Source organism: Diceros bicornis, chromosome 15, assembly GCF_020826845.1.
Source record: "Diceros bicornis minor isolate mBicDic1 chromosome 15, mDicBic1.mat.cur, whole genome shotgun sequence".
NCBI classification, from domain to species: domain Eukaryota; kingdom Metazoa; phylum Chordata; class Mammalia; order Perissodactyla; family Rhinocerotidae; genus Diceros; species Diceros bicornis.
Window position 1 is genome coordinate 26,855,366 of NC_080754.1, and position 27,048 is coordinate 26,882,413.

Here is a 27,048-nt window from a genome sequence, read left to right on the forward strand (position 1 = left end):
AGCTACACTTTCCTTCCAGAGAATTTTTATGCTTATAAAAGCAAATACGAATAATTTTCTTTGCTATACCTCCTGATTTTTCACACAAATGAAAGCATACTATAATCACTATTCTGCCCTGTGCTTTTTTCACTTGATATATCTTGTAATTCATTCCAAATCATTATGTAAAGAGCTTCTTCATTGTTTTTATAGCTGTCATTTTATAATAATCCGTTGTATGTATATACTATAATTTATTTAACCAGTTCCTAGTAACAGACATTTAGATTGCTTCCAGTCATTTGCTGTTAGTAACAATGCTACAGTGAATAACCTTGTAATAAGTTATTTTGCCATTTACCATAGGATGTTTTTAAAAGTAGCATTCTTAGGCTAAAGGGTATGTGCATTTCAGTTTTAATAGCTAATGCTAAATTGCCCTCCAGGAAGTTAACGGCTGTTTATACCCTCACCAGCAGTATATAAGAGTGTCTGATTCTCCATACTCTTGCCAATAGAGGGTGTTATTAAACTTGAAACTATCGCCAATGTGATAGGTGAAAGTTACATTTCTCTTACCATGAAAGATGTTTATAAGAGCTATTAAATTATTTTTCTGTGAAGTTTCTTCTATTTTTTCCCTCATTTTCCTTTGCTTGTTAGTCTTTTCCTGTGGATTTGTAGAAGCTCTTTATTTATTAAGGGAATTAGTTCTTTGTCTATAATGTGAGTTGCAAATATTTTTTCCTAGTTTGTCTTTTGACATTACTTATGGTGGCTTTTACCATATGCAGAAATGTCTAATTTTTAGTAAGTCAAATTAACAATTTTTCTTAGGGCTTCTGGGCTTTGCATGAAGCTCTGAAAGGGCTTCTCCAATCTATAATTGTTAAAAATGTTTCTCCATGGTTTCTTCTGTTACTTTTATGGCTTAATTTTTTATATTTGAACCGTTCCATCTATAATTTATTTTGAGTATATTTCATTCTCTTGGCATATGGATCTATTTCTGGATTTCTATTATAGTCTGTTGTTCTCTATTCGTGTGCCATCAGCACTCAGTTTTAATTATTGTAGCTTTTCATTGTCGTAGGAGTAATCTCCCAGTCGTACAGCATCTTTTTGTTATTGTTGATTTTCCCCTAACATTTAAACATTTGTCACTTTATTTTCCTATTAACTACCACATCATTTTTTTTTTTTTTTAAGATTTTATTTATTTATTTTTTCCCCCCAAAGCCCCAGTAGATAGTTGTGTGTCATAGCTGCACATCCCTCCAGTTGCTGTATGTGGGACGCGGCCTCAGCATGGCCGGAGAAGCGGTGCGTCGGTGCGCACCCGGGATCCGAACCCGGGCCGCCAGCAGTGGAGCGCGCGCACTCAACCGCTAAGCCACGGGGCCGGCCCTACCACATCATTTTTTGATAAGGGCAGGAAAAGCCTTCTTATACAATATGATCTTAATCATTAGCTGATTCATTAAGGGGAATTAAACAGTGATAAGATATATCACTCAAACATTTTATTTTAATTTAAAACATCTAAATTTACATTTATTCAACAGGATATAGGGCCAAAACCTTTTCTGTGAGTATGGATCCCCTGGTGGAGTTCCACGTCATCTTTCTTGTATAAATTGCACCTACGCGTAACACATCATATGGGACTTCCAGTTTCAGTTTCTTTGTACTGGACTAGCAATTTAAAGATCCTGTAATATGACTATAAAACCTTCTACATTTTTAGTTTTTTTTTTCTAACTTTGAAAGTTGTCAGGCCCCTCCCTAATTTGACATCAATTTTTTTTTCCATTGATGTCTTAATAGTTTACAACATTGTGAAATTTTGGTTGTACATTTTTGTCAATCACCATATACATGTCTCCCTTCACCCCTTGTGCCCACTCCCCACCCCCTTTGCCCCTGGTAACCACAATACAGTTCTCTCTGACTGTGTGTTGGTTTATATTCCACATATGAGTGAAATCATGCGGTGTTTGTCTTTCTCTTTCTGGCTTATTTCACTTAACATAATACCCTCCAGGTCCATCCATGTTGTTGCAAATGGGACAATTTTGTCTTTTTTATGGCTGAGTAGTATTCCATCGTATCTATATACCACATTTTCTTGATCCAGTCACCAGTCGAGGGACACTTGGGTTGCTTCTGCTTCTTGGCTATAGTGAATAATGCTGCAATGAACATAGGGGTGCAAACATAGGGGTGAAGAAGCCTCTTTGGATTGTTGATTTCAGGTTTGTTGGATAGATTCCCAGCAGCTGGGTCATAGGGTATTTCTAGTTTTAATTGTTTTTGTGAGAAAGATCGGCCCTGAGCTAACATCTGCCAATCCTCTTTTTGCTGAAGAAGACTGGCCCTGGGCTAACATCCATGCCCATCTTCCTCCACTTTATATGGGACACCTGCCACAGCATGGCCTGACAAGCTGTGCGTCAGTGCGCGCCCAGGATCCGAACCAGCGAACCCCGGGCCGCCGCAGTGGAGCATGCACACTTAACCGATTGCGCCACCGGGCTGGCCCTATTTTTAATTTTTTGAGGAATCTCCATACTGTTTTCCATGGAGGCTGCACCAGTTTGCATTCCCACCAGCTGTGTATGAGGGTTCCCGTTTCTCCACATCCTCTCCACATTTGTTGTTTTTTGTCTTGGTGATTATAGCCATTCTAACTGGTGTGAGGTGATATCTTAGTGTTGTTTTGATTTGTATTTCCCTGGTGATTAGTGATGTTGAACATCTTTTCGTATGCCTGTTGGCCACCTGTGTATCTTCTTTGGAGAAGTGTCTGTTCATTTCCTCTGCCCATTTTTTGATCGGCTTGTTTGTTTTTTTGTTCAGTTGTATGAGTTCTTTATATATTATGGAGATTAACCCCTTGTCAGATATATGTTTTGCAAAATATTTTCTCCCAGCTGGTGGGTTGTCTGTTCATTTTGATCCTGGCTTCGTTTGTCTTGTAGAAACTCTTTAATCTGATGAAGTCCCACTTGTTTATTTTTTCTTTAGTTTCCCTAGTCTGACTAGGCATGGCATCTGAAAAGATTCCTTTATGACCAGTGTCAAATAGTGTGTTGCCTATATTTTCCTCTATGAGTTTTATAGTTTCAGGTCTCACCTTCAGGTCTTTGATACATTTTGAGTTAATTTTTGTGAATGGTGATAGCAGATGCTCCACTTTCATTCTTTTTCATGTGGCTGTCCAGTTTTCCCAGCACCATTTATTGAAGAGACTTTCCTTTCTCCATTGTATGTTCTTAGCTCCTTTGTCGAAAATTAGCTGTCCGTATATGTGTGGTTTTATTTCTGGGCTTTCAGTTCTGTTGCACTGATCTGTGTGTCTGTTTTTGTACCAGTACCATGCTGTTTTGATTACTATTGCTTTGTAGTATGTTTTGAAGTCAGGGATTGTGATGCCTCCAGCTTTGTTCTTTTTTCTCAGGATTACTTTAGCTATTCGGGGTCTTTTGTTGCCCCATATGAATTTTAGTATTCTTTTTTCTATTTTTGTGAAGAAAGTCATTGGGATTCTGATTGGAATTGCGTTGAATCTGTAGATTGCTTTAGGTAATATAGACATTTTAACTATGTTTGTTCTTCCAATCCATATGCATGGGCTGTCTTTCCATTTCTTTATGTCATTATCGATTTCTTTCAATAATGTCTTGTAGTTTTCATTGTATATAGGTCTTTCACTTCCTTGGTAAGATTTATTCCTAGATATTTTATTCTTTTTGATGCAATTGTAAATTGTATTATCATTTTGAGCTCTCTTTCTGTTAGTTCATTATTAGCATGCAGAAATGCAACTGATTTTTGTAGGTTGATTTTGTACCCTGCGACTTTGCTGTAGTTGTTGATTATTTCTAATAGTTTTCCAATGGATTCTTTAGGGTTTTCTGTATATAAAATCATGTTGTCTGCAAACAGTGAGAGTTTGACTTCTTTGTTGCCTATTTGGATTCCTTTTATTCCTTTTTCTTGCCTAATTGCTCTGGCCAAAACCTCCAGAACTATGTTGAATAAGAGTGGTGAGAGTGGGCAGCCTTGTCTCGTTCCTGTTCTCAGAGGAATGCCTTTCAGACTTTCCCTGTTGAGTATGTTGTTGGCTGTGGGTTTGTCATAAATAGCCTTTATTATGTTGAGGAACTTTCCTTCTATACCCATTTTGTTGAGAGTTTTTATCATAAATGGATGTTGGATTTTGCCAAATGCCTTCTCTGCATCTATTGAGATGACCATGTGGTTTTTATTCCTCGTTTTGTTGATATGGTGCATCACATTGATTTGTGGATGTTGAACCATTCCTGTTTCCCTGGTATAAATCCCACTCGATCATGGTGTGTGATCTTTTTAATGTATTGCTGTATTTGGTTTGCCAATATTTTGTTGAGGATTTTTGCATTTATGTTCATCAGTGATATTGGCCTGTAATTTTCCTTTTTTGTATTGTCTTTGTCTGGCTTTGGTATCAGGGTGATGTTGGCCTCATAGAATGAGTTAGGAAGTGTTCCATCTTCCTCTATTTTTTGAAATAGTTTGAGAAGGATGGGTGTTAGATCTTTGAATGTTTGGTAAAATTCACCGGAGAAGCCATCTGGTCCTGGACTTTTATTTTTGGGGAGGTTTTTGATTACTATTTCAATCTCTTTACTTGTGATTGGTCTATTCAGATTCTCTATTTCTTCTTGGTTCAGTTTTGGGAGGTTGTATGAGTCTAAGAATTTATCCATTTCTTATAGATTGTCCAATTTGTTGGCATATAGTTTCTCATAATATTCTCTTATAATCCTTTGTATTTCCATGGTATCCATTGTAATTTCTCCTCTTTCATTTCTAATTTTATTTGTTTGAACCTTTTCTCTTTTTTTCTTAGTAAGTCTGGCTAAGGGTTTGTCAACTTTGTCTGTCTTCTCAAGGAACCAACTCTTTGTTTCACTAATCCTTTCTACTGTTTTTTTTGGTCTCAATTTCATTTATTCCTGCTCTAATTTTTTTTATTTCTCTCCTTCTGCTGACTTTGGGCTTTGTTTGTTCTTCTTTTTCTAGTTCTGTTAGGTATAATTTAAGGTTGCTTATTTGGGCTTTTTTCTTGTTTGTTGAGGTGGGCCTGTATTGCTATGAATTTCCCTCTGAGGACTGCTTTTGCTGCATCCCATATGAGTTGGTATGGCATATTTTCAGTTTCGTTTGTTTCCAGATATTTTTTGATTTCTCCTTTAATTTCATCAAGGATTCATTGGTTGTTCAGTAGCATGTTGTTTAATCTCCACATCTTTGTCAGTTTCCCAGTTTTTTCTTGTAGTTGATTTCCAGTTTGATAGCATTATGGTCTGAAAAAATGCTTGTTTTGATTTCAATCTTCTTAAATTTATTGAGGCTTGCCTTGTTTCCCAACATATGGTCTGTCCTTGAGAATGTTCCATGTGTGCTTGAGAAGAATGTGTAGTCAGCTGTTTTTGGATGGAATGCTCTGTATATGTCAACTAGGTCCATCTCGTCCAGTTTTTCATTTAAGTCCACTGTTTCTTTATTGACTTTTTGTCTGGATGATCTGTCCATTCATGTAAGTGGGGTATTAAGATCCTCTACTCTTATTGTGTTGTTGTTAATATCTCCTTTTAGGTTTGTTAATAGTTGATTTATGTACTTTGGTACTCCTATGTTGGGTGCATATATATTTATAATTGATATGTCTTCTTGGTGGAGTGTCCCTTTTATCGTTATATATTGCCCCTCTTGTCTCTCTTAACCTGTTTTATCTTGAAGTCTACTTTGTCTGATATGAGTATGGCAACACCTGCTTTCTTTTGTTTGCCATTAGCTTGGAGTATTGTCTTCCATCCTTTCACTCTGAGCCTGTGTTTGTCTTTAGAGCTGAGATGTGTTTCCTGGAGGCAGCATATTGTTGAGTCTTGCTTTTTAATCCATCCTGCCACTCAGTGTCTTTTGACTGGAGAGTTCAATCCATTTATATTTAGAGTAATTATTGATATATGAGGGCTTAATGTTGCTGTTTTATCACTTATTTGGCGGTTCTTTTGCATTTCCTTTGTTTCTTGTCCCATGTGTTTCGGCCTGCCAGTTCAGTTTTCTTGTTCTGTCTTATGACTCTTAGTTTTCTCTTTATTTATTCTATGTGATTTTGCTCTGATTATTTCTTTAGTGGTTACCTCAAGGTTTGTATAAAAAATCTTGTGTATGACATAGTCCATTGTCTGATGGCCTCTTATTCCCTTTTACTAAGTCAATTCGATCTCTTTTCTCTTCCCCTTCTAAGTTATTCTTGTCACAACTTATTCTATCTTGTGTTGTGGGTATGTGTTTAAAGTGATGAGGTTATATTTATTTTTGGTGATTTCCTTCCTTTGATCTTTGATTTTGGTATTTAAATGGTTGCTATCCTATTCTGGTGAAGATCTACTATTTTTCTGATTTTGTCTACCTATTTTTCTCCTTGCTCCAAGCTTTGTATTCCCTTTCTCTTCTTTTTTCAGGCCTAAGGGGCTTCTTGAGCATTTCTTGTAGTGGGGGTCTTGTGGCCATGAACTCCCTTAGCTTTTGTTTATCTGGGAAAGTTATTATTTCTCCATCATATTTCAAGATATTTTTGCTGGATAAAGTATTCTTGGCTGAAAGTTTTTGTCTTTCAGTATTTTGAATATATCATTCCAGTCTCTCCTAGACTGCAAAGTTTCTGTTGAGAAATCCACTGAGAGCCTGATGGGAGTTCCTTTGTACGTTATTCTTTGTTTTTGTCTAGCTGCCCTTAATATTGTTTCTTTGTCATTGACCTTTGCCAGTTTTACTACTATATGTCTTGGAGTGGGCCTTTGCCTATTGACATATTTAGGCAACCTGTTGGCTTCACTTACTGTTATTTCCTGCTCCTTCCCCAGATTTGGGAAGTTCTCAGCTATTATTTCCTTGAATAGGCTCTCTGTTCCTCTTTCCCTCTCTTCTCCCTCAGGAATACCTATAATTCTTATGTTACATTTCCTAATTGAGTTGGATATTTCTCGGAGACTTTATTCATTTCTTTTTAGTCTTAGTTCTCTCTCCTCCTTCATTTGGAGCATATCTGTATTCCTATCTTCTATAATGCTAATTCTTTTCTCTATATTGTCAGCTCTGTTCTTTAAAGATTCCGTATTCTCCTTTATCTCCTCCTTTGTGTTCTTCATTTCCATCAATACTGATTGGTTTTTCTTTATGATTTCAATCTCTTTTGTGAAGAAACTCCTTATCTCAGTGAATTGTTTATCTGTGTTTTCTTGTATTTCATTGAGCTTTTTCATGATAGCTATTTTGAAATTTCTGTCATTTAGGTTATGGATTTCTGTGCCTTCAGGGTTGATTTCTGGGTGCTTGTTATTTTCCTTCTGGTCTGGCAATTTAATGTACTTTTGCATCGTGGTTGCTATATTGGCTTTGTTTTTCCTCATCCTGGAAATATCTGGTTGCAGTTTCCACCTGTCATCACCATGTGGGGATCAAGGGCTGTATAATATGAGCCCCCTGCATTCTGCTGCAGCTGTTCTGCTGCCACGGACTGACTGCGCTTCACTCTGCCTCAGCTGTTCCACTGCCGCAGGCCGCCCGCACTCTGCCCTGCTACTCCGCTGCCAGGGCTGCCCGCGCTCCGCCCCGGCTACTCTGCTGCCGTGGTGGGCCGCCTGCACTCTACCCCGGCTGCTCCGCTGCCGCGGGCTGCCCGCACTCCACCGAGGCTGCTCAGACTGGTTGGCTGAGCTGCAGTGTCGGGCATGCGGGGTTCGAGAGGCTCTCTCCCTTGCCTGCTGGGTCTCTGGGTTGGGGGGGGGGCTTCTCACTCGCCCCTCGTTATCCACTCTCCTGGGGTGCTCAGATATTGATGGCACCCCTGCAGCAGTTCTGAGTCCTCTGTGTGGGAGTTTCCCACTGGCTGAGAGAGCTTGAAGAGTTACGGTTTCCCTGCAGAGGGCCACACCTACCCTCTCTCTGGGAGCCGTGCGACCCGAGTCGCCGATCTGATGGGGAGGGAGAGGATTTCTCCTTACCTCCCCCCACTTCCTCTGGGGGTCCCAGCACGTCAGCTCTCAGATGTATGGCAGTGTGGGTCTTTCCGATGTCTCTCTGTGCAGTGTGAGTGTCTCTTGTTGGTCTATGCTTGACCCTTTTGTTGTATCTTATCGGGGGAAGAGTTTACGGGAAAACTCACTCTGCCATGATGCTGATGTCACTCTGACATCAAGTTTTTATTGAGGTTTTTGTGTGGACATAAGTTTTCAGCTCCTTTGGGTAAATACCAAGGAATGTGATTATTGGATCATATGGTAAGAGTATGTTTAGTTTTGTAAGAAACTGTCAAACTGTTTTCCAAAGTGGCTATACCATTTTGCATTGCCACCGGCAATGATTGAGAGTTACTTTTGCTCCACATCCTTGCCAGCATTTGGTGTTGTCAGGGTTCTGGATTTTGGCGATTCTAATAGGTATATAGTGGCATTGTGTTATTTTAATTTACATTTCCCTGATGACATGTGATATGACATATATTTTCATATGCTTCTTTGCCATCTGTATATCTTCTCTGATGAGGTGTCTGTTAAGGTCTTTGGCCCATTTTTTTAAATCAAATTGTTTCTTTTCTTATTGTTGAGTTTTAAGAGTTCTTTGTATATTGTGGATAACAGTCCTTTATCAGATATGTCTTTTGCAAATATTTTCTCCCAGTCTGTGGCTTGTCTTTTCATTCTCTTGACGTTGTCTGTCACAGAGCAGAAGTTTTTAATTTTAATGAATTCCAGCTTATCAGTTCTTTCTTTCATGGATCATGCCTTTGGTCTTATATCTAAAAAGTCATCTTCATACCCAAGGTCATCTAGGTTTGCTCCTTTGTCAAGGATCAGTTGACTGTATTTATGTGGGTCTATTTCTGGGCTCTCTATTCTGTTTCACTGATCTATTTGTTGTTTTGCCAATACTACACTGTCTGGATTACTGTAGCTTTATTGTAAGTCTTGAAGTCAGATAGTATCAGTTGTTTTTGAAGAAAAATTTTGTTCTCTTTCAATATTGTTTTGGCTATTCTGGGTCTTTTGCCTCTCCATATAAACTTTAGAATCAGTTTGTTGATATCCACAAAATAATTTGCTGGGATTTTGATTGGGACTGCATTGAATCTATAGATCAAGTTGGGAAGAACTAACATCTTGACAGTAGTGAGTCTTCCTATCCATGACCGTGCATTATCTCTGCATTTATTTAGTTCTTTGGTATCTTTCATCAGAGTTTTGTAGTTTTCCTTATACAGATCTTATACATATTTTATTAGATTTATACCTAAGTATTTCATTTTTGAAGGTGCTACTATAAATGGTAATGTGTTTTTAAGTTCAAATTCCACTTGTTCGTTGCTGGTATATAGGAAAGCAGTTGACTTTTTTTATTAACCTTGTATCCTACAACCTTGCTATATAGTCACTTACTAGTTCCAGGAATTTTTTTTGTTGATTCTTTCTACTTTTATACTTAAACAACCATTTCATCTGTGAACAAAGACAGTTTTTTTCTTTCTTTCCAATCTGTGTAACTTTAATTGCCTTTTTTTTGTCTTACTGCATTAGCTAGGACTTTTTAACAACATTAAAAAGCAGTAGTGAGAGGGGGCATCCTTGCCTTATTCTTGATCTTAGTAGGAAAGCTTTGAGCTTCTCACCATTAAGTATGATGATAGCTGTAGGTTTTTGCAGATGACTTTATCAATTTGGGGAAGTTCCCCTCTATTCCTAGTTTACTGAGAATTTTTAATCATGAATGAGTGTTGGATTTTGTCAAATGCCTTTTCTGCATCTATTGATAAGATCATGTGATTTTTCTTTCTTAGCCTGCTGATGTGATGGATTACAGTAATTGATTTTGGAATGTTGAGCTAGCCTTGTATACCTGGGATAAATCCCACTTGGTCATGGCATATAATTCTTTTTATACATTTTTGGATTCGATTTGTTAATATTTTGTTGAAGATTTTTGCATCTATCTTCATGAGAGATATTGGTCCATAGTTTTTTTTTTTCTTGTGATGCCTTCTCTGGTTTTGGTATTAGGATAATGCTGGCCTCATAGAATGATCTGGGAAGTATTCTCTCTGCTTCTGTCTTCTGAAAGAGATGGTAAGGAATTGGTATAATTTCTTCCATAAATGTTTAGTAGAATTCACCAGTGAACCCATCTAGGCCTGGTGCTTTCTGTTTTGGAATGTTATTAATTATTGATTCAATTTGTTTAATAGATAAGCCTTACTCAGATTAAGTATTTCCTCTTCGTGAGTTTTGGCAGATTGTTTCTTTCAAAGAATTGGCCCATTTCACCTAGGTTATCAAATTTGTAAGCATAGAGTTGTTTATAATCTTCCTCTATAATGTCTGTGGGATCTGTAGTGATGTCCCCTATTTCATTTCTTTCTTTTTTTTTTTTTTTTAAAGATTTTATTTATTTATTTATTTTCCCCCCTAAAGCCCTAGTAGATAGTTGTATGTCATAGCTGCACATCCTTTTAGTTGCTGTATGTGGGATGTGGCCTCAGCATGGCCGGAGAAGCGGTGCGTTGGTGCGCGCCCAGGATCCGAACCCGGGCCGCCAGTAGCGGAGCGCGCGCACTTAACCGCTAAGCCACTGGGCCGGCCCCACCTATTTCATTTCTGAGTTAGCCTAAAATTTTGCCTGAAGAATGGAAACCAAGTTGAGATGCTATTCACTTAGGTGTGACATAACCAGGACACATGCTGGAGTTGATATCCCACTGCTGCCCACCCCTGGCCACTCAATATCCACTAAGTCACAGAACAGAGTCCAGAAACACTACCACAGTGCTGCCAAAATATTAAAGGTCTTCATGACTCTAATTGGCAAAAGAGCCTGTACCCGTGACACTTCTAATTCTTGCTTCCACCTTCCCATACTAGATGAGAGGTCCATTGACTTCTAAGACGCTTCTTGGATCATATATTAAATTCTGATATATTTTAAGGACTCTTTCAAGGTTCTTTATTTTGTCCCATTGATTCGTCTCTCTCTTAATATTTGTGCTAGTTCTCTATTTCTATGTTAGAAATAGAAAAATTTAGATTTCAGTTTTAACTTGTGCCCAGTAATCTCAGAAAGGATTCTCAAAATATAAGAATTAGGTTTTCATGATATAAACATTTTGCTGTCATGTTGAGGCCTCTTCCAGTGTGAGACTGTTTTATCTAGGACTGAGCATTTTTTTAACTCTTAATACAGCCCTTTCTTAACCTGGGTAGCATGGGAAAAGCAGATCTTTCCTTACTTGATTTTGCAGTAAAAACTGAAGACTTCCATCTTTGACTTTTAATGAATAACTCTTCACCAGTTTTAAGAATTACCTTCTAGGAAACTGAATGGCAGAGAGACAGGGGAAAAACAGATTATTTTCACTATATAACCTTCTACTTTATAATGCATGTGCTCAAAAGAACAATTAAAATAATTTTTAACAATTATCCTTTGAAAGGGTAAATGTGTGTATGTATTCCTTTGATTGCTGCTGAGAAGCTTGGTTGAGGCAAGGGGAGAGTTATGCTTTTTCTTCTGTCTTTGAATGTCAACACTAGAACTAGATTTGGTCCAAAATGGTAGTGATTTGTTCACCTTGTGTGTTTCCACAGCAGGTGTGTTGCCGCCAGACTGATTATTGGCAGTTTGTGAAAGACATCCGCTGGCTCAGTCCCCACTCAGCCCTTCACGTGGAGAAGGTAAGAAGTGAAGGTAACCACAAGGCCTCGTTGTTTGATGGTCTGTCTTAAGAGTCTCCTGGGCTAGAAGGATGAGTCAAGTTTCCTAGTAACTGGGGGTAGGAAATTATCCCTATAGGACTGATTTGGAGGGGAGGATTATTTGCTTTAAAAAATAAACCTTGAAAACCCATTGCTCCAGGCCACTTTCTCTCATCTGGGGAAGGGGTGAAAAAGTTTCGTTATTTTCAAAAGATCTGCATATGTGGGACCAGAGTGAAGCTTTTCAAAATTGAGGGCAAATGGCAAGAGTTTCCATGAAGAGGTTGGGGGAAGTGGGACTTACATGCTGATAACTGTTTAAGAGAAGAGGATATACCAGTTAGAAAGAACTGTGAGGTTTCTGAAGGCCAGTGTCAAGTGGAGCCAAACATCTTCCTAACAGCTACCACTCTAGCACCCTCCTGTGCTCTCAGCTCAACAGAGTACCCCTGATTTTCAGTCAGGGCAACGAGCTCAAGGACTTCCAGAGTTACACAGCTAGTTCCGGATCCATCACTGTCAAATTTATGTATCTATTTATTGAACACTTTATTATGGAGAATTTCAAATATATACAAAATTAAAGAAAATAGTATAATGGACCCTAAAATACCTGTCACTCATCTTTAATACTTGTCTATACATGGCCAGTCTTGTTTCATGTATACTCCACCCACTGCAAGATTCATTGTTGAGGTGATGTCAGGAAAAGTAATTTGTTTTTAAATGATCGGGGAACTAAATCACAAGGTGTCAGACTGGCCTTTTTTGTGAGAAAAGGCCAGAGCCCAATGGTTTTCTTACATATATTTTCTTTGTCCTTATCACTTTATTTTTCCCATGAAAACCCTCTCTAACTTCCTTTTCTAAAATATATTGCTGTAGTCATTTCTTCTTAGAAGCTACCTGAAATTGCCATCCATACATTTTTTTTGCACTGACCCTAGGCTATGAGACCTTGCTTTTAGAAACAGCCAAGTAGAAGGAGGTTCCAGTAGAGAATGCTGTGGCTAGAGCCAACAAGAGATGCTTAGATGGTTTCTCTTTGGTGGAGAATCTTTGGTGGCATTTTTCCTAGGTCCTTTCCTCCAGATTTTTGTTGCATTATTTTCTGGCGGCCATCTGAAGTAGAGGACTCTGTGAGAGAGGCCAACATGTCAAGTTTATCCTTTTTCTGAATACCCCAGAATAGATCCCTCTTTGGAGTTAGAACATAAAGAGACAGATGTAGCAGCTTTATCCTCTCCTGGAGCTGCATATCAGGTCTTACCTGCTTAGTCCCTCTCCAGTGGCCCAATCTAGCAGTGGAACCATTAATCCCTTCCTTCCCTCTCCTTGCTAGGTAACTTCTAGATGCTAGCCGGAAGAAAAATACCTCTGACTGCCTCCTCTTACTGTCTCAATTTAGTTTTCAGGTCACTAGGCGTCAATTTTGCTGTATTTATCAAGGATGTATGTTTTGACTCATGCCTCTTTGCCTCCCAGTTCATCGACTTGGATGAGAATGGCCAAAGCAGCACTGATGGCGTGAGTGAGCCTGCCGTTGCAGAGTTGTGGCTGCAGCATAGCTTGCAGTGCCACTGTCTCTCAGCCCAGCTCCGAACTCTACTTGGGGATAGACAGTATATCAGAAAATTCTACACAGGTAGGTAGAGGTCACTTAGCCAGGATTGTTGCCTATACTTCCTCGTGCTCTTCTACTTTCCTCTTCTTTTAGACTGACTCTTACCCCAGGGCCTCATACTTTCACTTGATGCCATAGAGATTCTAATCAGAAACACCCATCCAATCTTCTCTCTCACCTGCTGTGTAAAACACAATAAGACTTTATGCTGAGGTGTTCCCCTACTCCCATACTCACAAACCAGTAAGAATAACCACCATTTACTGAGTTTTCTGTGTGCCAGTCGCTCTTATATACTTTTTATACATATACTCTTCCCAACAGCCTTGAGAGGTGGGTATTAATACCCCTGTTTTCCAATCAGGGAAGCAGAGGCCAAGGAGGTTGGGTGACCTGGCCAAAAGTCCCCTAGAGGGCCGGCCCAATGGTGTAGTGGTTAAGTTCACATGCTCAGCTTCAGCAGCCCGGGCTTCACAGGTTCGGCTCCTGGGTGCAGACCTACACACTGTTCATCAAGCCATGCTGTGGCAGCATCCCACATACAAAATAGAGGAAGGGTGGCACAGATGTTAGCTCAGGGACAATCTTCCTGACCAAAAAAAAAAAAAATGTCCCCTAGAGCCAGGATTCAAATCTTTCTGATTTTGAAGCCTCTTGTTGTGACCTCTCTGCTATATTGCACATTACTTAGCCTCTCCTAGACTTTGTTTGTCCCTGATTCCTCTTCTCTCCACAGTGGCATGATTCTCCTCAATTCATTTTTACCTTTTCCCTCCCTTCTTCCCTGAGCTTCTCCCCGGGCCACACAGGGAAGCTAAAGATCTCCCTTGTGGGCTCCATCACTGCAGTAGCTTTTCTCTCCCCAGATACTGCTTTCCTGCTAAGCAACGCCCATGTCACGGCCATGCTCCAATGCCTGGAAGCAGTGGAGCAGAACAACCCTCGCCTTCTGGCTCAGATTGATGCATCTATGGTAAAGGGGGCAAGGAATTATCTGTGTCTATGCTGGGCCCTTGAACCTCACCATGATGTAACCCTCTGTGGCAAACTATGTCTTCACTTAGGCAGTTGAACTGAAAGGCTTTTATTAAAAAAAAAAATAGGGCCGGCCCCGTGGCTTGGTGGTTGAGTGCGCGCGCTCCACTACTGGCGGCCTGGGTTTGGATCCCAGGCGCGCACCAGCACACCGCTTGTCCGGCCGTGCTGAGGCGGTGTCCCACATACAGCAACTAGAAGGATGTGCAGCTATGACGTACAACTATCTAGTGGGGCTTTGGGGAGGAAAAGGGAAAAAAAGGAGGAGGACTGGCAATAGATGTTAGCTCAGGGCCGGTCTTCCTCAGCAAAAAGAGGAGGATTGCCATGGATGTTAGCTCAGGGCTGATCTTCCTCAAAAAAAAAAAAAAAACTTGGAGAAGAAGAGGAGGTACTGTAAAGTAGCTATTGCAGTGAAAAGTCTAAGCTTAGGTCTGTTTGAGGAAGGAGGTGTCTATTTTTAAACCCTTTTTTAAAATCCTAAATCTGAGTAAGCACCTCCTTAAGGGCAGGCTTGACAAAGAGCTGAGGAGAAGAGGGAAGATTTTGAATCAGGAGTAGGACTTATAGCATCAGACCTAGTATGGCCTAGTGTTATGCAGGATCATTTTTGTCCTTGAAGTGTAAAGAAAATTTTGTTGCTTATTGTTAATCCTCCAGTTCACTCACTCCATCACTAATATCAGTGCCTGAGCTAGAATGGAATCACAGTCCCTACTCCTTTTAGGGAAGGAGTCTCTATCTCTCTTGATTTTTAAATTTTGATTCTTGGTTACCATCTATTGAATGCTTTCTATGTGCTAGGCATGGTGCTATGCACAATACATGCATCATCTCATTTAATCCTCACAACTCAATAAGGTAGGCATTAATCTCGTTTTATAAAGGAGGCCACCAAGGGACAGAGTAGATAAATCTCTTGCTCAAAGTTTGGACCAAATAGCCTGTAAGTAATAGGGCCTGGATCTGAACCCTCATCTCTCTGATTTCTGACTCCATGTGCATAGCCGTAAGCATTCTGTTGTTCTGCGTCCATGATAAAGCACTCCAGGTTTACTTCCTCAGATTCCAGGGGCAGAAGCTGCGGTATATGGCAGGGCTTTAAGGTTTCAAAGTTGTATATTCTAATAGAGGGTAGCTACGCTGTAACTATAGGCTCTGGCTGCAGTCCAAGCCTGCTGCCAAAGGTCAGCTTCTACCAGCATTTCTGTATTGCTGAATGCCCCTCCTCTGAAGGTCTCTGTCCTTGACTCTGACATATGTGTTTTTGTAGTTTGCTGGAAAGCATGAGAGCCTGCTGCCGGTGACAAAGAGCCAGAGCCTGACAGCTCTGCCTGGTTCCACATACACCCCTCCAACCAGCTACGCTCAGCATTCCTACTTTGGGTCCATCTCTAGCCTCCACCAATCCGCGCCCAACCACAGCTCAGGTATGTGGGCAGGAAGGGTAATCATGACATGTATCCCCAGCCCTAGAATGTAGAGGACTTTGTGGGTGCTCACAGACTGGGGATAGATAAAGCCTTGTGTTGGTGCACTTTGACAAACTTAAGACAAACTTCATGTCTTAAAAATGAACATCTTGGGGCCGGCCCGGTGGCGCAAGCGGTTAAGTGCGCGCGCTCCGCTGCGGCGGCCCGGGGTTCGCTGGTTCGGATCCCGGGCGCGCACCGACGCACTGCTTGGTAAGCCATGCTGTGGCGGCGTCCCATATAAAGTGGAGGAAGATAGGCACCGATGTTAGCCCAGGGCCGTCTTCCTCAGCAAAAAAAAGGGGAGGATTGGCGGATGTTAGCTCAGGGCTGATCTCCTCATAAAAAAAAAAAAAAAAAAAAAAAAAAAAAAAATGAACATCTTAAAAAGTTATATCACAACTGACATAAGATAATTCAATAGAATCATTAAAGTAACAGAGGAAAGAGATGTTTTTAGATTCCCCTGGGTTTGTAATCCACATTGCCAAGAAGGCATTTCAATAATAATAGCTAACATTTATTGAGTGCCTACCATGTTCCAGGCTCTGTTATAATCAGTTTATAGGTATTATCTCATTTGATCCTCAAAACAGTCCTGTGAGGTAGGTGTTATTATTATTGCTCATTTTACAGATGAGGAAAGCATACTAATAAGCAATGAAGCCACTGTCTCAAGAGCCCATGCTCTTGGCTTAGCTGCTTCTAAGTAATTTTTTACTTACCTCAAGTGACTCACCTGTACTGAGGTGACACCAGGTGTCCTGGGCACCCAGTACTGTTAGGAGTTTGGTCCTTAATTGTGGAGAAGCCCTTCAGATGTACCAAAGACTTCCAGCTCACCTTTCCCTTCCCTTTCTTTTTATATCTTAGAAAGAAGATCTACTTCCTTTTCACTCTCTGGCCCTCCCCAGAGACCTCAAGAAAGCAGAGGGCACGTCTCACCAGTAGAGGATCAAACTACCCAAGCCCCCCTGCTTCCAGTCTCTGCATTAGCCAGGGCTTCCCCCTCGACCCCAAATGAGATGAGCTCCAGCACTTTAACCAGCCCCATAGGAGCATCCTGGGTCAGCAGCCAGAACGATTCCCCAAGTGATGCCAGTGAGGGGCCCGAGTACTTGGCCATCGGCAATGTGGACCCCCGAGGCCGGACCGCCAGCTGTCAGAGTCACAGCAGCAATGCTGAGAGCAGCAGCTCAAACTTGTTCTCCTCCAGCAGCTCCCATAAGCCAGATTCTGCTGCTTCTTCGCTAGGGGACCAGGAGGGAGGTGGGCAGAGCCAGCTGTCCAGCGTCCTTCGCAGGTCCAGCTTCTCCGAGGGGCAGACACTCACTGTCACCAGTGGAACAAAGAAGAGCCATACTCGCTCCCATTCAGATACCAACATTGTCTCCAGAGGAGCCCCAGGTAATGATCACCAGCCCCTAGTTAGGAAGGTGGCCCTCTGAATTATGGTGGAAGGGAGAGTTTCTTCTTAAGGGTCTTCAAATGGCAGGAAGAGAAGTTATGTTTCTGATGACATGACAGGTATCTCATTTATAATAAAAGAGAGAAGTTTGTAATGGATACACAAGAAATCTCTCCAAGAATATTTGTTTATTCCTTTTTACACTGCTGTATAGTAAATGCTTTCCTCGATTCTTTCACTAGCTTCTTAGCATCAGAGGGTAGTGTGACTCATCACAGTTGAGTTTTAAATGTATCTCTTAGACAGAGGGGAAGTACTAATGAGCTTTAAAAATAATCCCATTAAATTCCTCCCCTTCCTGTGATTCCTGAGAAGTTTGGTCAGGATGTAATACCAATATGAGAGAGGCAAAGTGATACTAGGGTTTCTTCATTAAAACTAGGGATATAGTGAGTGTGGGGTGATGTGACCTAGTGTACGAGTAGGGGGTGCTGACTGCTGCATCACTAATTCAGGTTGAAAGGCAGTCAGGTAAGGAGGTCCTGGCCACTGGGGCCTCCATGACACAAACACCAGCAGGTAGCAGAGAGCTCCCTAGGCAAGGGGAAAGTGAGTCTCATTGGTTTTGCCATCTCTCTGCCATCATCTGTCCTGGGTTCTTGGTGCCTGGCAGGCTTTGGTTGGGTTTCATTTGTAGAAGAATCTCCATAACAGGGAGTAAAACATGGACCTTTTTGCTCCAAGCCAGTTCTGGGTTGGAGAGCCCCAGAAATAAAATATAAAAAAATTTTAGAAAATAAAAAAGGAGGATTTCCTTGAGTAACTGGAGCTGCCATTGATTTCTACTTGTAATTTCTAAAAAGGTGAGAGCTAAGGCCCTCATTTGAAACTTCTGAATGATAAACTTTTGCTTCTGTTTTCCCCTTAAGAATGTGGTTTTGCTTATTGGAACTCTTTAGGGAAAAAAAAAAATCTCCAAATCAAAGCCTGTCTTTCCACTAGCTTTCTTAGATGTGAAGAGCGCTTGGGTTAGATCCTCACTTCACATCTCCTGCTGCAGGCTTGGTGTCTACTGTACTCCAGGCCATTGGTCTTTGAGCATGTAAAACTTCCCTGCCCCCATTCTTGAATCCAGGTGGATTCCAGAAACCACAGTAACCTGCATTGGAAAAGGGAGCCAGAGAAAACCTTAACAGAAGGGTCTGAGGGAGTGTGGGTCATGTGTAGCTTCTTGTATGAGTCAGCTACTAGGGTTCAGTAGCTGACTGCTTCAGCACTAGGGTTCCCTCTCAGGAGTTAAGTCTCCACCTCTGCTAGATGAAAGGACACTCTTTTTCTCACTCTCTCTATTCTCGTTTCCTCTGTCTGCACTCTCCTCTGCACCTGTCTGTCTACGTACAGGAGGCCTCAGGAATATCACCATTATAGTTGAAGATCCCATTGCAGGTTTGGGAGCCGGTCCTCCTTTCTGTCCACCACCTCCTCCTCCTCGTCTGTGACCATCTTGCTTAGTTCAGAACCTTGTTTTCCATTCTGGTGTTAAATCAAGTCTGTCTAGTCTGGTCCTGCTGTGATGCTTGGACCTGTCTGTAAAATGGCACCAATATTTTGTATGGTATGTTTTCTGTCCAGAACTTCCAGATGCCTCATTCAGTCTTGTAACAGCTTCTGGAAGGCAGAGTCAAGACTTATCAATCCTGTTTTGCCCAAAGGTGAAACTGAGGCCCACTATTTGTCTAAGGCATCATGATGAATCAGTGGCAGAATTTTCTTGTAACTGAGTACTTATTACGGATTACTTTATTACCCTTGAATTAACACCAGAATGTGTTTTCTCCCCTTTCTCTGGTGTTGGATGTGGGTGCATGTTTTTTGCCTGTCCTAGAGTCCTGTTTCATTTTTTTTTAACCCATCTTCCTTCCCCTGTAAGTCTCCCACCCACCCATTCCAGCCATTGCACAGGATTTTTCTAGTGATTTAAGTCTGTTTCTTTGGTTTTCATGGTTGTGTTCAAACTGAATGTTGTATTCCATTCTGGGTACCATAATTCATGGAGATGTTAACACTAGAATATGTCTGGGAGGACTGAAAACCATGGCCTCCTGGTAATGGGTGAAGCCACTGGGTATGTTAGCTTGGAAAAGAGATGGTTAAGGAGAAATAAGTCTGTGAGACCATCGTTTAGAAGAGCATTGTGGTTCTTAAGGAGATGAGAAATTGTAAGAAGACAGATTTCAAGTGAGTATGAGGAAATTCTGAGAATTAGAGCTGTTCAGTTGAGTGGGCAGCATCAGGAGGTAGTGAGCTCAGTAAGCGTAAGCTGGATGGCCTTTACGTGTAAAGGAATAGAGTGCTGGTGTTGGAGTTTGTGTTGTGCACTAAGTTTGACTGGGGACCTCAAAGGTCCCTTCCAAGTCATGACCTTTCAAATCATGATCCAAGTCATGATACCTTACCAGGGTATCATGGTGACTGCTGGTTTGTCTTCAGTTCAGTAGTGAGGAGCAGAGCCCACTGCCAGGACCACCATAAATCTTTGAGGCCCGAGGAAGGGAGAACACATGATTATCTCTTACCACTTAGTAGCATTTTTTGTGAGACGAGCAGCTGACAAGTTGGCACCATCTGTCAAGGAAGTGGGTTGGATGCAGCTCAATCATTCATTCTCCCAGAGCATCCTGCTCATTTCTCAGGCACCCACTGCTTTTCTACCTGCTCTTCCTTCTGTGGCACTGGGAATTTTGTGTTTCCCTTTGGAGAATATCAGATTCTCATTTCCTGCAAGCCCTGCCTGCTGCTATTTCTCCACTCCTTTCACTGTTCCTTTAAAACTTCTACCCAGGCACTTCCTACTTTACCAGTCTTCTCTTGAAACATCTCCCTTCCTTCTCCAGTAGGGCTGGGTCTGCAGCCCTGTGGCTGAGTCCTTTGGTTATAAGGCCATCATCTTTGGCTTCTCTAGAATTGTCTTAATACCTCTTTTAGGACATTGCTGGATTTTATTTTGTTATTCTGCTGATTCAGAAGTGGGTTAAATTTGTAGGTATGACAAATTTATATTTCAGCTTCAGGAGAGATCATATCCTAGTATTTCCTTAGTGAGTGTAACCCATCTGCTATTGTTTAAAAACCTGGTGTCAAAGTATCAGAAAAGTTTTAATGTACTTATTTTTGTTTTACCTTGTGAGGACTGTTTTCTAAATTGGTTCCTCAAGAGGGTAGACATTGGCTGATATTTCTGGAACATTTGGTAAAAAGTTGGAAGAAAAGAAATTCATGAATCCACTGATTTGATTCTTTTTCACCGTTGTGTTGCCACATTCTGGGTCATGTTTTCTCTTTTCCCCTTAGAATATAGTGACTTCCCATCTCCTTTCCTCAGTGTGTTCCTGCATTCTTGGACTGTTCCCTGTTGGTCTGCCACCTCTCTCCTGTTTGGGAGGGTATTGGGAATGGGAGCAGTTAAATGTTGAAACTCCAAAGTTGGGAATGTATCTGTTGCTCACCTCGAATGTGTGTTTTTACTCCCTGATGGTCACTGACACTAGAATCCTGCAATGATAAGTCGAAGTTGAGAAGCCCCTTGTCCTACTCTGGCCAAAGCAGTGAAGTCAGCACACCCAGCTCTCTGTACATGGAGTATGGTAAGTGAGTACTAGGAAGGCTAGGACTGCAATTGTGTCTTTTCTCTGCTCTCCCCTTGTACCTGCTGAGCTGTGAGCTGTGTGGCTCATCTCAGCTCTGTGGAGGGTACACAGTGTACAGTCTCACCCTCCCTTTCATCATTTTCAACCCCTGTGCTAGAAATCACACTGCCCTGCCTTTTCTCTTGCTCCTCTCTGACTTAAGGGTCCCACTGTCTTTTATGCTATCACCATGAATGTCTGTTGATCCAGATGGAATGGTGCTCTGAGTGGGTGAGAGGGACCTTGAAAAGAGGCCTTTGAGTGTCTGGGCTTAATTACCAGAAAATAAGCTCCACATGGAAATCATCCATAGGAGGAAGCCATTTGTTTCCTTGTCTGACTCTCAGCACAGGTTTTCTGTTTTCTTTTTTGTGGGGTAGGAGGGCAAGTAGTTCATCTTTAGATGGTAAGAGAATTGTCTTCGGGCTCTCTCCGTTGATTCCACCATTCTTTAACCAAGAGGCTTAGTGCTTTGGGATTCTGAGATTCAGAGAAATTGCTTTAGCAGGTAGACATCTTTCCAACCTGTTACCTGGGAAGACTTGGCAGCATCTTTATTGGTAAAATCATCAGACTTCTTGAAGAGGTTGGCTATTACAGATTTGCTTTTCAAGTCGCAGCTTTTCACATTCACATTCCATTTTCCCATAGAGGGTGGTCAGTACCTGTGCTCGGGGGAAGGTATGTTCCGAAGACCATCAGAAGGACAGTCCCTCATCAGCTACCTGTCTGAGCAAGACTTTGGCAGCTGTGCAGACCTGGAAAAGGTGAGGAATCTAAGGGGCTACCGAAGAGTCCATGAGTTGGGAGATCTGGCCTGAGGGGCTATGGTGCCATTTGTTCTAAGGAGGTTTGGGGTAGACAGCAGTACCATGAGTATAGACTACAATAAAGATAAGTTCACAGCAAAGATAAGCTCAACAAGTTCTCTCTCTGAAGAACTCTTCAGGAAGCGTATGCTCCTTATTGAATCCAAAAATATTACTGAGTTTGTCTTAGAAGCTACCTTGGGCAGAGAAGCATTGAATTTTAGCCACGTGATTATTGTTTCCTTGACCCTGGAACCTTAAGTAAAAACTGTTTCCAGAATCAACTTCTTTTTGTGTGTGTGTGTGTGTGTGTGTGTGTGTATATATATTTTTGTATGTGGTGTGTGTGTGAGGAAGATCAGCCCTGAGCTAACATCCATGCTAATCCTCCTCTTTTTGCTGAGGAGGACCGGCTCTGAGCTAACATCTATTGCCAATCCTCCTTCTTTTTTTTTTTCCCCAAAGCCCCAGTAGATAGTTATATGTCATAGTTGCACATCCTTCTAGTTGCTGTATGTGGGACACGGCCTCAGCATGGCCGGAGAAGTGGTGCGTCGGTGCGCACCCGGGCTCTGAACCTGGGCCACCAGTGGCGGAACGCGCGCACTTAACCGCTAAGCCACGGGGCCGGCCCCAGAATCAACTTCTATATTTTGTTCTAAGTCTCAGATGTGTAATAAATAATGTTCCTGGGCCAGCCCAGTGGCGTACTGGTCAAGTTCATGTGCTCTGCTTTGGCAGCCTGGGGTTTGCAGGTTCAGATCCTGGGCACAGACCTACACACTGCTCATCGGGCTGTGCTGTAGCAGCATCCCACATACAAAATAGAGGAAGACCGGCACAGATGTTAGCTCAGTGACAATCTTCCTCAAGCAAAAAGAGGAAAACTGGCAGCAAATGTTAGCTCAGGGCCAATTTTCCTCACACACACAAAAAAATAGTAGTAATCATAATAATAATAATGTGCCTGTAGCATTTTATAGCTTATAAAGCACTTTATCTTGAGACATCACATCTACCTTAATAATTTGTGTACAGGTGTATGGTCTTAGGAAAGACCCTGATATGAAATTCTGGATGACTTCTCTGTCATATTTTTGTGTAGAAAGTGGAACAGGAAGGCCAGGCATGGCCGGGTACAAGAGCAAAGAGAATGTAGAACAGGTTTTCTGGCCATCAGCTTTCTTTTTTAGTAGAAATGTGCATTTCCCTGGGTGTTTTGAATAAAAGCAGTGCATGTCTTGGAAGCTCTACTTTCCCACGTTATTATCAGTGAGGTGTTTAATACTTCTTGCCCCTTACTAAGCAACTTCTTTGTTGCTCTCCTTCCCCAAGGAGAATGCCCACTTCAGCATCTCAGAGTCCTTGATTGCTGCCATTGAGCTAATGAAGTGCAACATGATGAGCCAGTGCCTAGATGAGGAGGAAGACGAGGAGGAAGAAAGCGATAGAGAGATCCAGGAACTGAAGCAGAAGATCCGCCTTCGTCGCCAGCAGATCCGCACCAAGAATCTGCTCCCTGTGTACCAGGAGACTGAGCATGGAAGTGAGTGAGGCTGTGAACACGTCTGTTCCTTCTTCTTCAGGGCTGCAGGATAAGACATGGTGCCTCATGGGCTTTCTTTTTTCTCTTAATTTGAGATGTTATAACCCAGCCAAGGGTTCCTCTGCCATCAGAAAGATTTCCTATGTTGTTCTGATTTTTTTTTTTCTACCGGACCAGAGTCCTAGAGTTCATCCATTTCCTACCTCAGAAATATCTTCCAAAAAGTAGGTTTCTGATATGAGGAGAAGTAAGACCAATGGTTCCAGATTCACTTCCCAGATAGTAGTACCTTCTATTTACATGAAACTTTCTAAATTTCATGAATAAAATGGAGATCAACCAGCAAGAAGAGCTAGTTTCCACTTCCCCAGCATCACCTCAGCCAGTGTTCTATTTACTTCTCTTTTGAAGTCATACCAGGTCCCTTTTATTGTGACCCTAGAGGGAGTAGGAGACCTCTTTCTGTCCTGTTTATTGCTATTTATTTATTTTTTAAACCCACCAGGTTTTCAGGTCACTTCCAGCAGCTCCCAGTTCAGTTCACATGATTCAGCACAGTTCTCTGACTCTGGCTCTGCTGATGAGGTTGATGAATTTGAAATCCAAGGTAAGAAGTAACACTTTGTTTCAAGGTAGCTTTTATTAGCTGTTTCTTTCAATTTGGAATCTAGGCTGAGAAGCTTTCCCTATGTAAGGAATCTTCAGTGTGGTCCATTATGGAATATTGTCAGTTATTGTAAGGGACAGCCTCTCTTGGTAAAAAGAAAACCCATTTAAAATTTAAGCAGAAAAGAACACTGAAAGAAAGTGTTCCAGGTGGAGGGGGCTGCCTGTTGAAGTCACCCTGATGCTTCTTCCTCAATTGCACCTTTCTCTTGGATTCTCACTCTGATTCCTCCTGGTGACAGCTGAGGGCTGGCCCATATCTACATGAAATTATAATCTTATTCTCTTGTGTTCCATAACACAACTGAAATTGTTTCAAAGTGTTTAAAAGGAGCTTTATTATAATACTAAGAGAAAAGGACAAAAAGTCATTGGGGGCAAAAAAGGAAAAAAATCAAGTTTACTAAGTAGAGCTTTATTTTCTGTCCTACCAGTGCTAACTTGCTTAGCAGAATCACAGACTCTTGTTGTTATTCTTGTAAACATCTGCATAGAGAAGGAGAGAGGTTCTAATCTGGGAAGGCAGCTGTGTTAAATCAGGTTAACCCACAATTAATGGGTTAATCCATTCCTACAAATCATAGATTTCTTCAAGTTTTCATCAGTGCAACAAACAAACAGACAAACAAAAAAGCAGTTCAGGGCCATAAGCTTTTCCCCCATAGGTGAAACCAAGAGTAATTTTTTTACAGAAGTGAATTGTATCTATAATCTCTATTGTAGGGTGATGGTGAATAGATCTTTTATTGCATGAAGCTCTGATTTCCTGTGTACACCAATCTAGAGAACCCATTCACCTGCACAGACCTCCAGGTTGTGGTAGCTGGGTTTCTTCCCCATTCAAAAATGTAATTTTTACACATATTTTTCCGGGTCTCCGGGAAGTCATCCTTCTGTGTTCTCCTTAATGTACCTGGTTTCTATTCGTGACAATAATAGATAGTCACTTAAAACTCCATTTTTTTTGTTTGTATGTGGTTTTCCAACAGCAATTCTCCAATTCTCTTACATCAACTGAGTGTCCTTACAATTCAGTTCTGGCACTAACTCCTGGAGTTAGCACAGACTCCACATGTTAAGGGCTCAATCCCACGAGACTACCCCCACTTCAGATGCCAGCCGCAAATGGGGTCATCAGGCTACCTTCACTTCTCCACAGCCAACTACAAATTCAGGGGTTCGCACGACCCCCAACTCGGGTTTGATAATTTGCTAGAATGACTTACAGAACTCAAGAAAGCTCTATACTTAAAATTTCAGTTTATTATAAAGGATACCAATGAACAGCTTCATGGAGAGGTACATAAGGCAAGGTCCCCAAGTGTCCCGAGTGCAGGCACCTCTGTCCCTGTGGAGTCAGGGTGCAGGGAGTCAGGTACTCTCCCGGTACATTGATATGTTCACCAACCAGGAAGCTCCCCCAAACCTCATCATTGTGAGGTTTTTTTTTTTATCAAGGTTTCATTATGTAGTCATGAGTGATTAAATCATTGGCCATTGGTGATTGAATTCAGTCTCCAGCTTCTCTCCTCTCTTAGGAGATTGGGGGTGGGACTAAAAGTTCTAATCTTTTAATCAGGTGGTTGGTTTTTTTTTCTGGCAACCAGCCCCTTACTGAAGCTATCTAAGTGCCCCCTAAAAGTCACCTTTTTAGCATAAATTCAGATATAAGGGAAAGGGACTCATAAATAACAAAAGGTGTTCCTAGCACTCAGGAAATTCCCAGGGTTTTAGGAGCTCTGTGCGAGGAACTGAGGCAAGGACCAAATATATATTTTTTATTATACCACACTCTGTGATTGACCTGATCTCCAAATTAGAAGAAAATAAAAGGGTTCTGCCCTTTCTCTCAAGATCAACAGTCAGAATTTCATGAGGGTAATATTAAGGTAAATTCAAAATATGCTGCTTCACTGGATGTGGAGCAGCCCACTTGACTACTAAGTCCTTGCAACAAAGCAAGGAGCCTGGGGAAGCTGTTGAGTCTGAAAGGAGCCAAATTTGAAATAGCCTGCCTAGGGGTGGCACGAAGTGTGTTCCTAATGGAAACTTTTGCTGCAGTTGTGGGCCCAGAGGCAATATTTAATCAACTAACTCTCTAGTCAGTTCAGAACTGAAATCCTTAATGGAAAAGACCTTAGGGCAGGGTTTCTCAAGCTCTAGGCCAGATAATTCTCTGCTGTGATAGACTGTCCTGTGCATTATAGACTGTTTGGCATCCTCCCTGGCCTCTTCTCCCTAGATGCCAGTAGCACACCACCCTCCCCCTCAGTCGTGACAAAAATGTCTCCAGACATTGCCAAATATCTGCAGGGGGGCAAAATCCCCCCTTGTTGAGAACCACTGCTTTAGGAGGTCTGGTTTGGGGAAGGCTGGCAAGGCTGGTTTGGGGAAGCAGCAATAACTGTCTCACAAGCTATAGTGAGTACCTACCTGTGGATGTAAGTACCTAAAAGCAGTTTTATCTTTTGGAGCAAAAGTCAAGTTCTGATTCTAGGAACATGTGGTATAGAGCTGTCATTCTGATCGATTTACTTCCTGTCTGAATACTAAAGGGCCCCTTTTATAATCATTATTACACAGATGGTAGCGAAGGATCTAACCTGACTCACATGTCAAAGAACGGACTCTCAGTGTCAATGGCCTCGATGTTTTCAGGTAGCCTGTGTTGGAAGCGTGGGTGTGCTCATACATGCATGTGTGTGAATGTTTGCACCAGCTTTTGTACATACTTTATCATGTGACACCTGTCAAGGTTATGAGGACTATAGGGTCTGGAGAACTAGCTGGGAAAAACCAGACCTAAGCCAACCAGGAACAATTCAGATATTCATTTTCTTCTTCCTCATACGACCCCAACAACCCTCCTCACTGAGATTGTCCTTGTTGATGCTTCCCTACAGTGATACTTATAGATTAAGTGGTCATTGTGGCTGATGGAGGTAGTAGACAGTTTAGAAAGGTGAAGAAATTTTAGTTCAAATTTATGGCTAAGCTCCCGCCACACAGTCAGATAGCAAAAGTC

The 27,048-nt window shown here is 41.6% G+C and overlaps 1 protein-coding gene across 4 annotated transcripts in view; it reads left to right on the top strand.

Moving 5' to 3' along the window:
- RUBCN (rubicon autophagy regulator) overlaps window positions 1-27,048 on the top strand; it is a 58,835-nt gene that overhangs the window by 17,453 nt on the left and 14,334 nt on the right. Inside the window, exons 3-12 of one of the 4 annotated variants that reach the window (XM_058555993.1) lie at window positions 11,670-11,756; window positions 13,263-13,422; window positions 14,268-14,374; window positions 15,710-15,866; window positions 16,782-17,315; window positions 20,865-20,960; window positions 21,654-21,769; window positions 23,147-23,357; window positions 23,863-23,964; window positions 26,607-26,681. In XM_058555993.1, the coding sequence (XP_058411976.1) occupies window positions 11,670-11,756; window positions 13,263-13,422; window positions 14,268-14,374; window positions 15,710-15,866; window positions 16,782-17,315; window positions 20,865-20,960; window positions 21,654-21,769; window positions 23,147-23,357; window positions 23,863-23,964; window positions 26,607-26,681 (1,645 nt within the window). The remainder of the gene's footprint in view (window positions 1-11,669; window positions 11,757-13,262; window positions 13,423-14,267; window positions 14,375-15,709; window positions 15,867-16,781; window positions 17,316-20,864; window positions 20,961-21,653; window positions 21,770-23,146; window positions 23,358-23,862; window positions 23,965-26,606; window positions 26,682-27,048) is intronic. The other 3 variants (XM_058555994.1, XM_058555995.1, XM_058555996.1) reach the window with 3 other exon arrangements.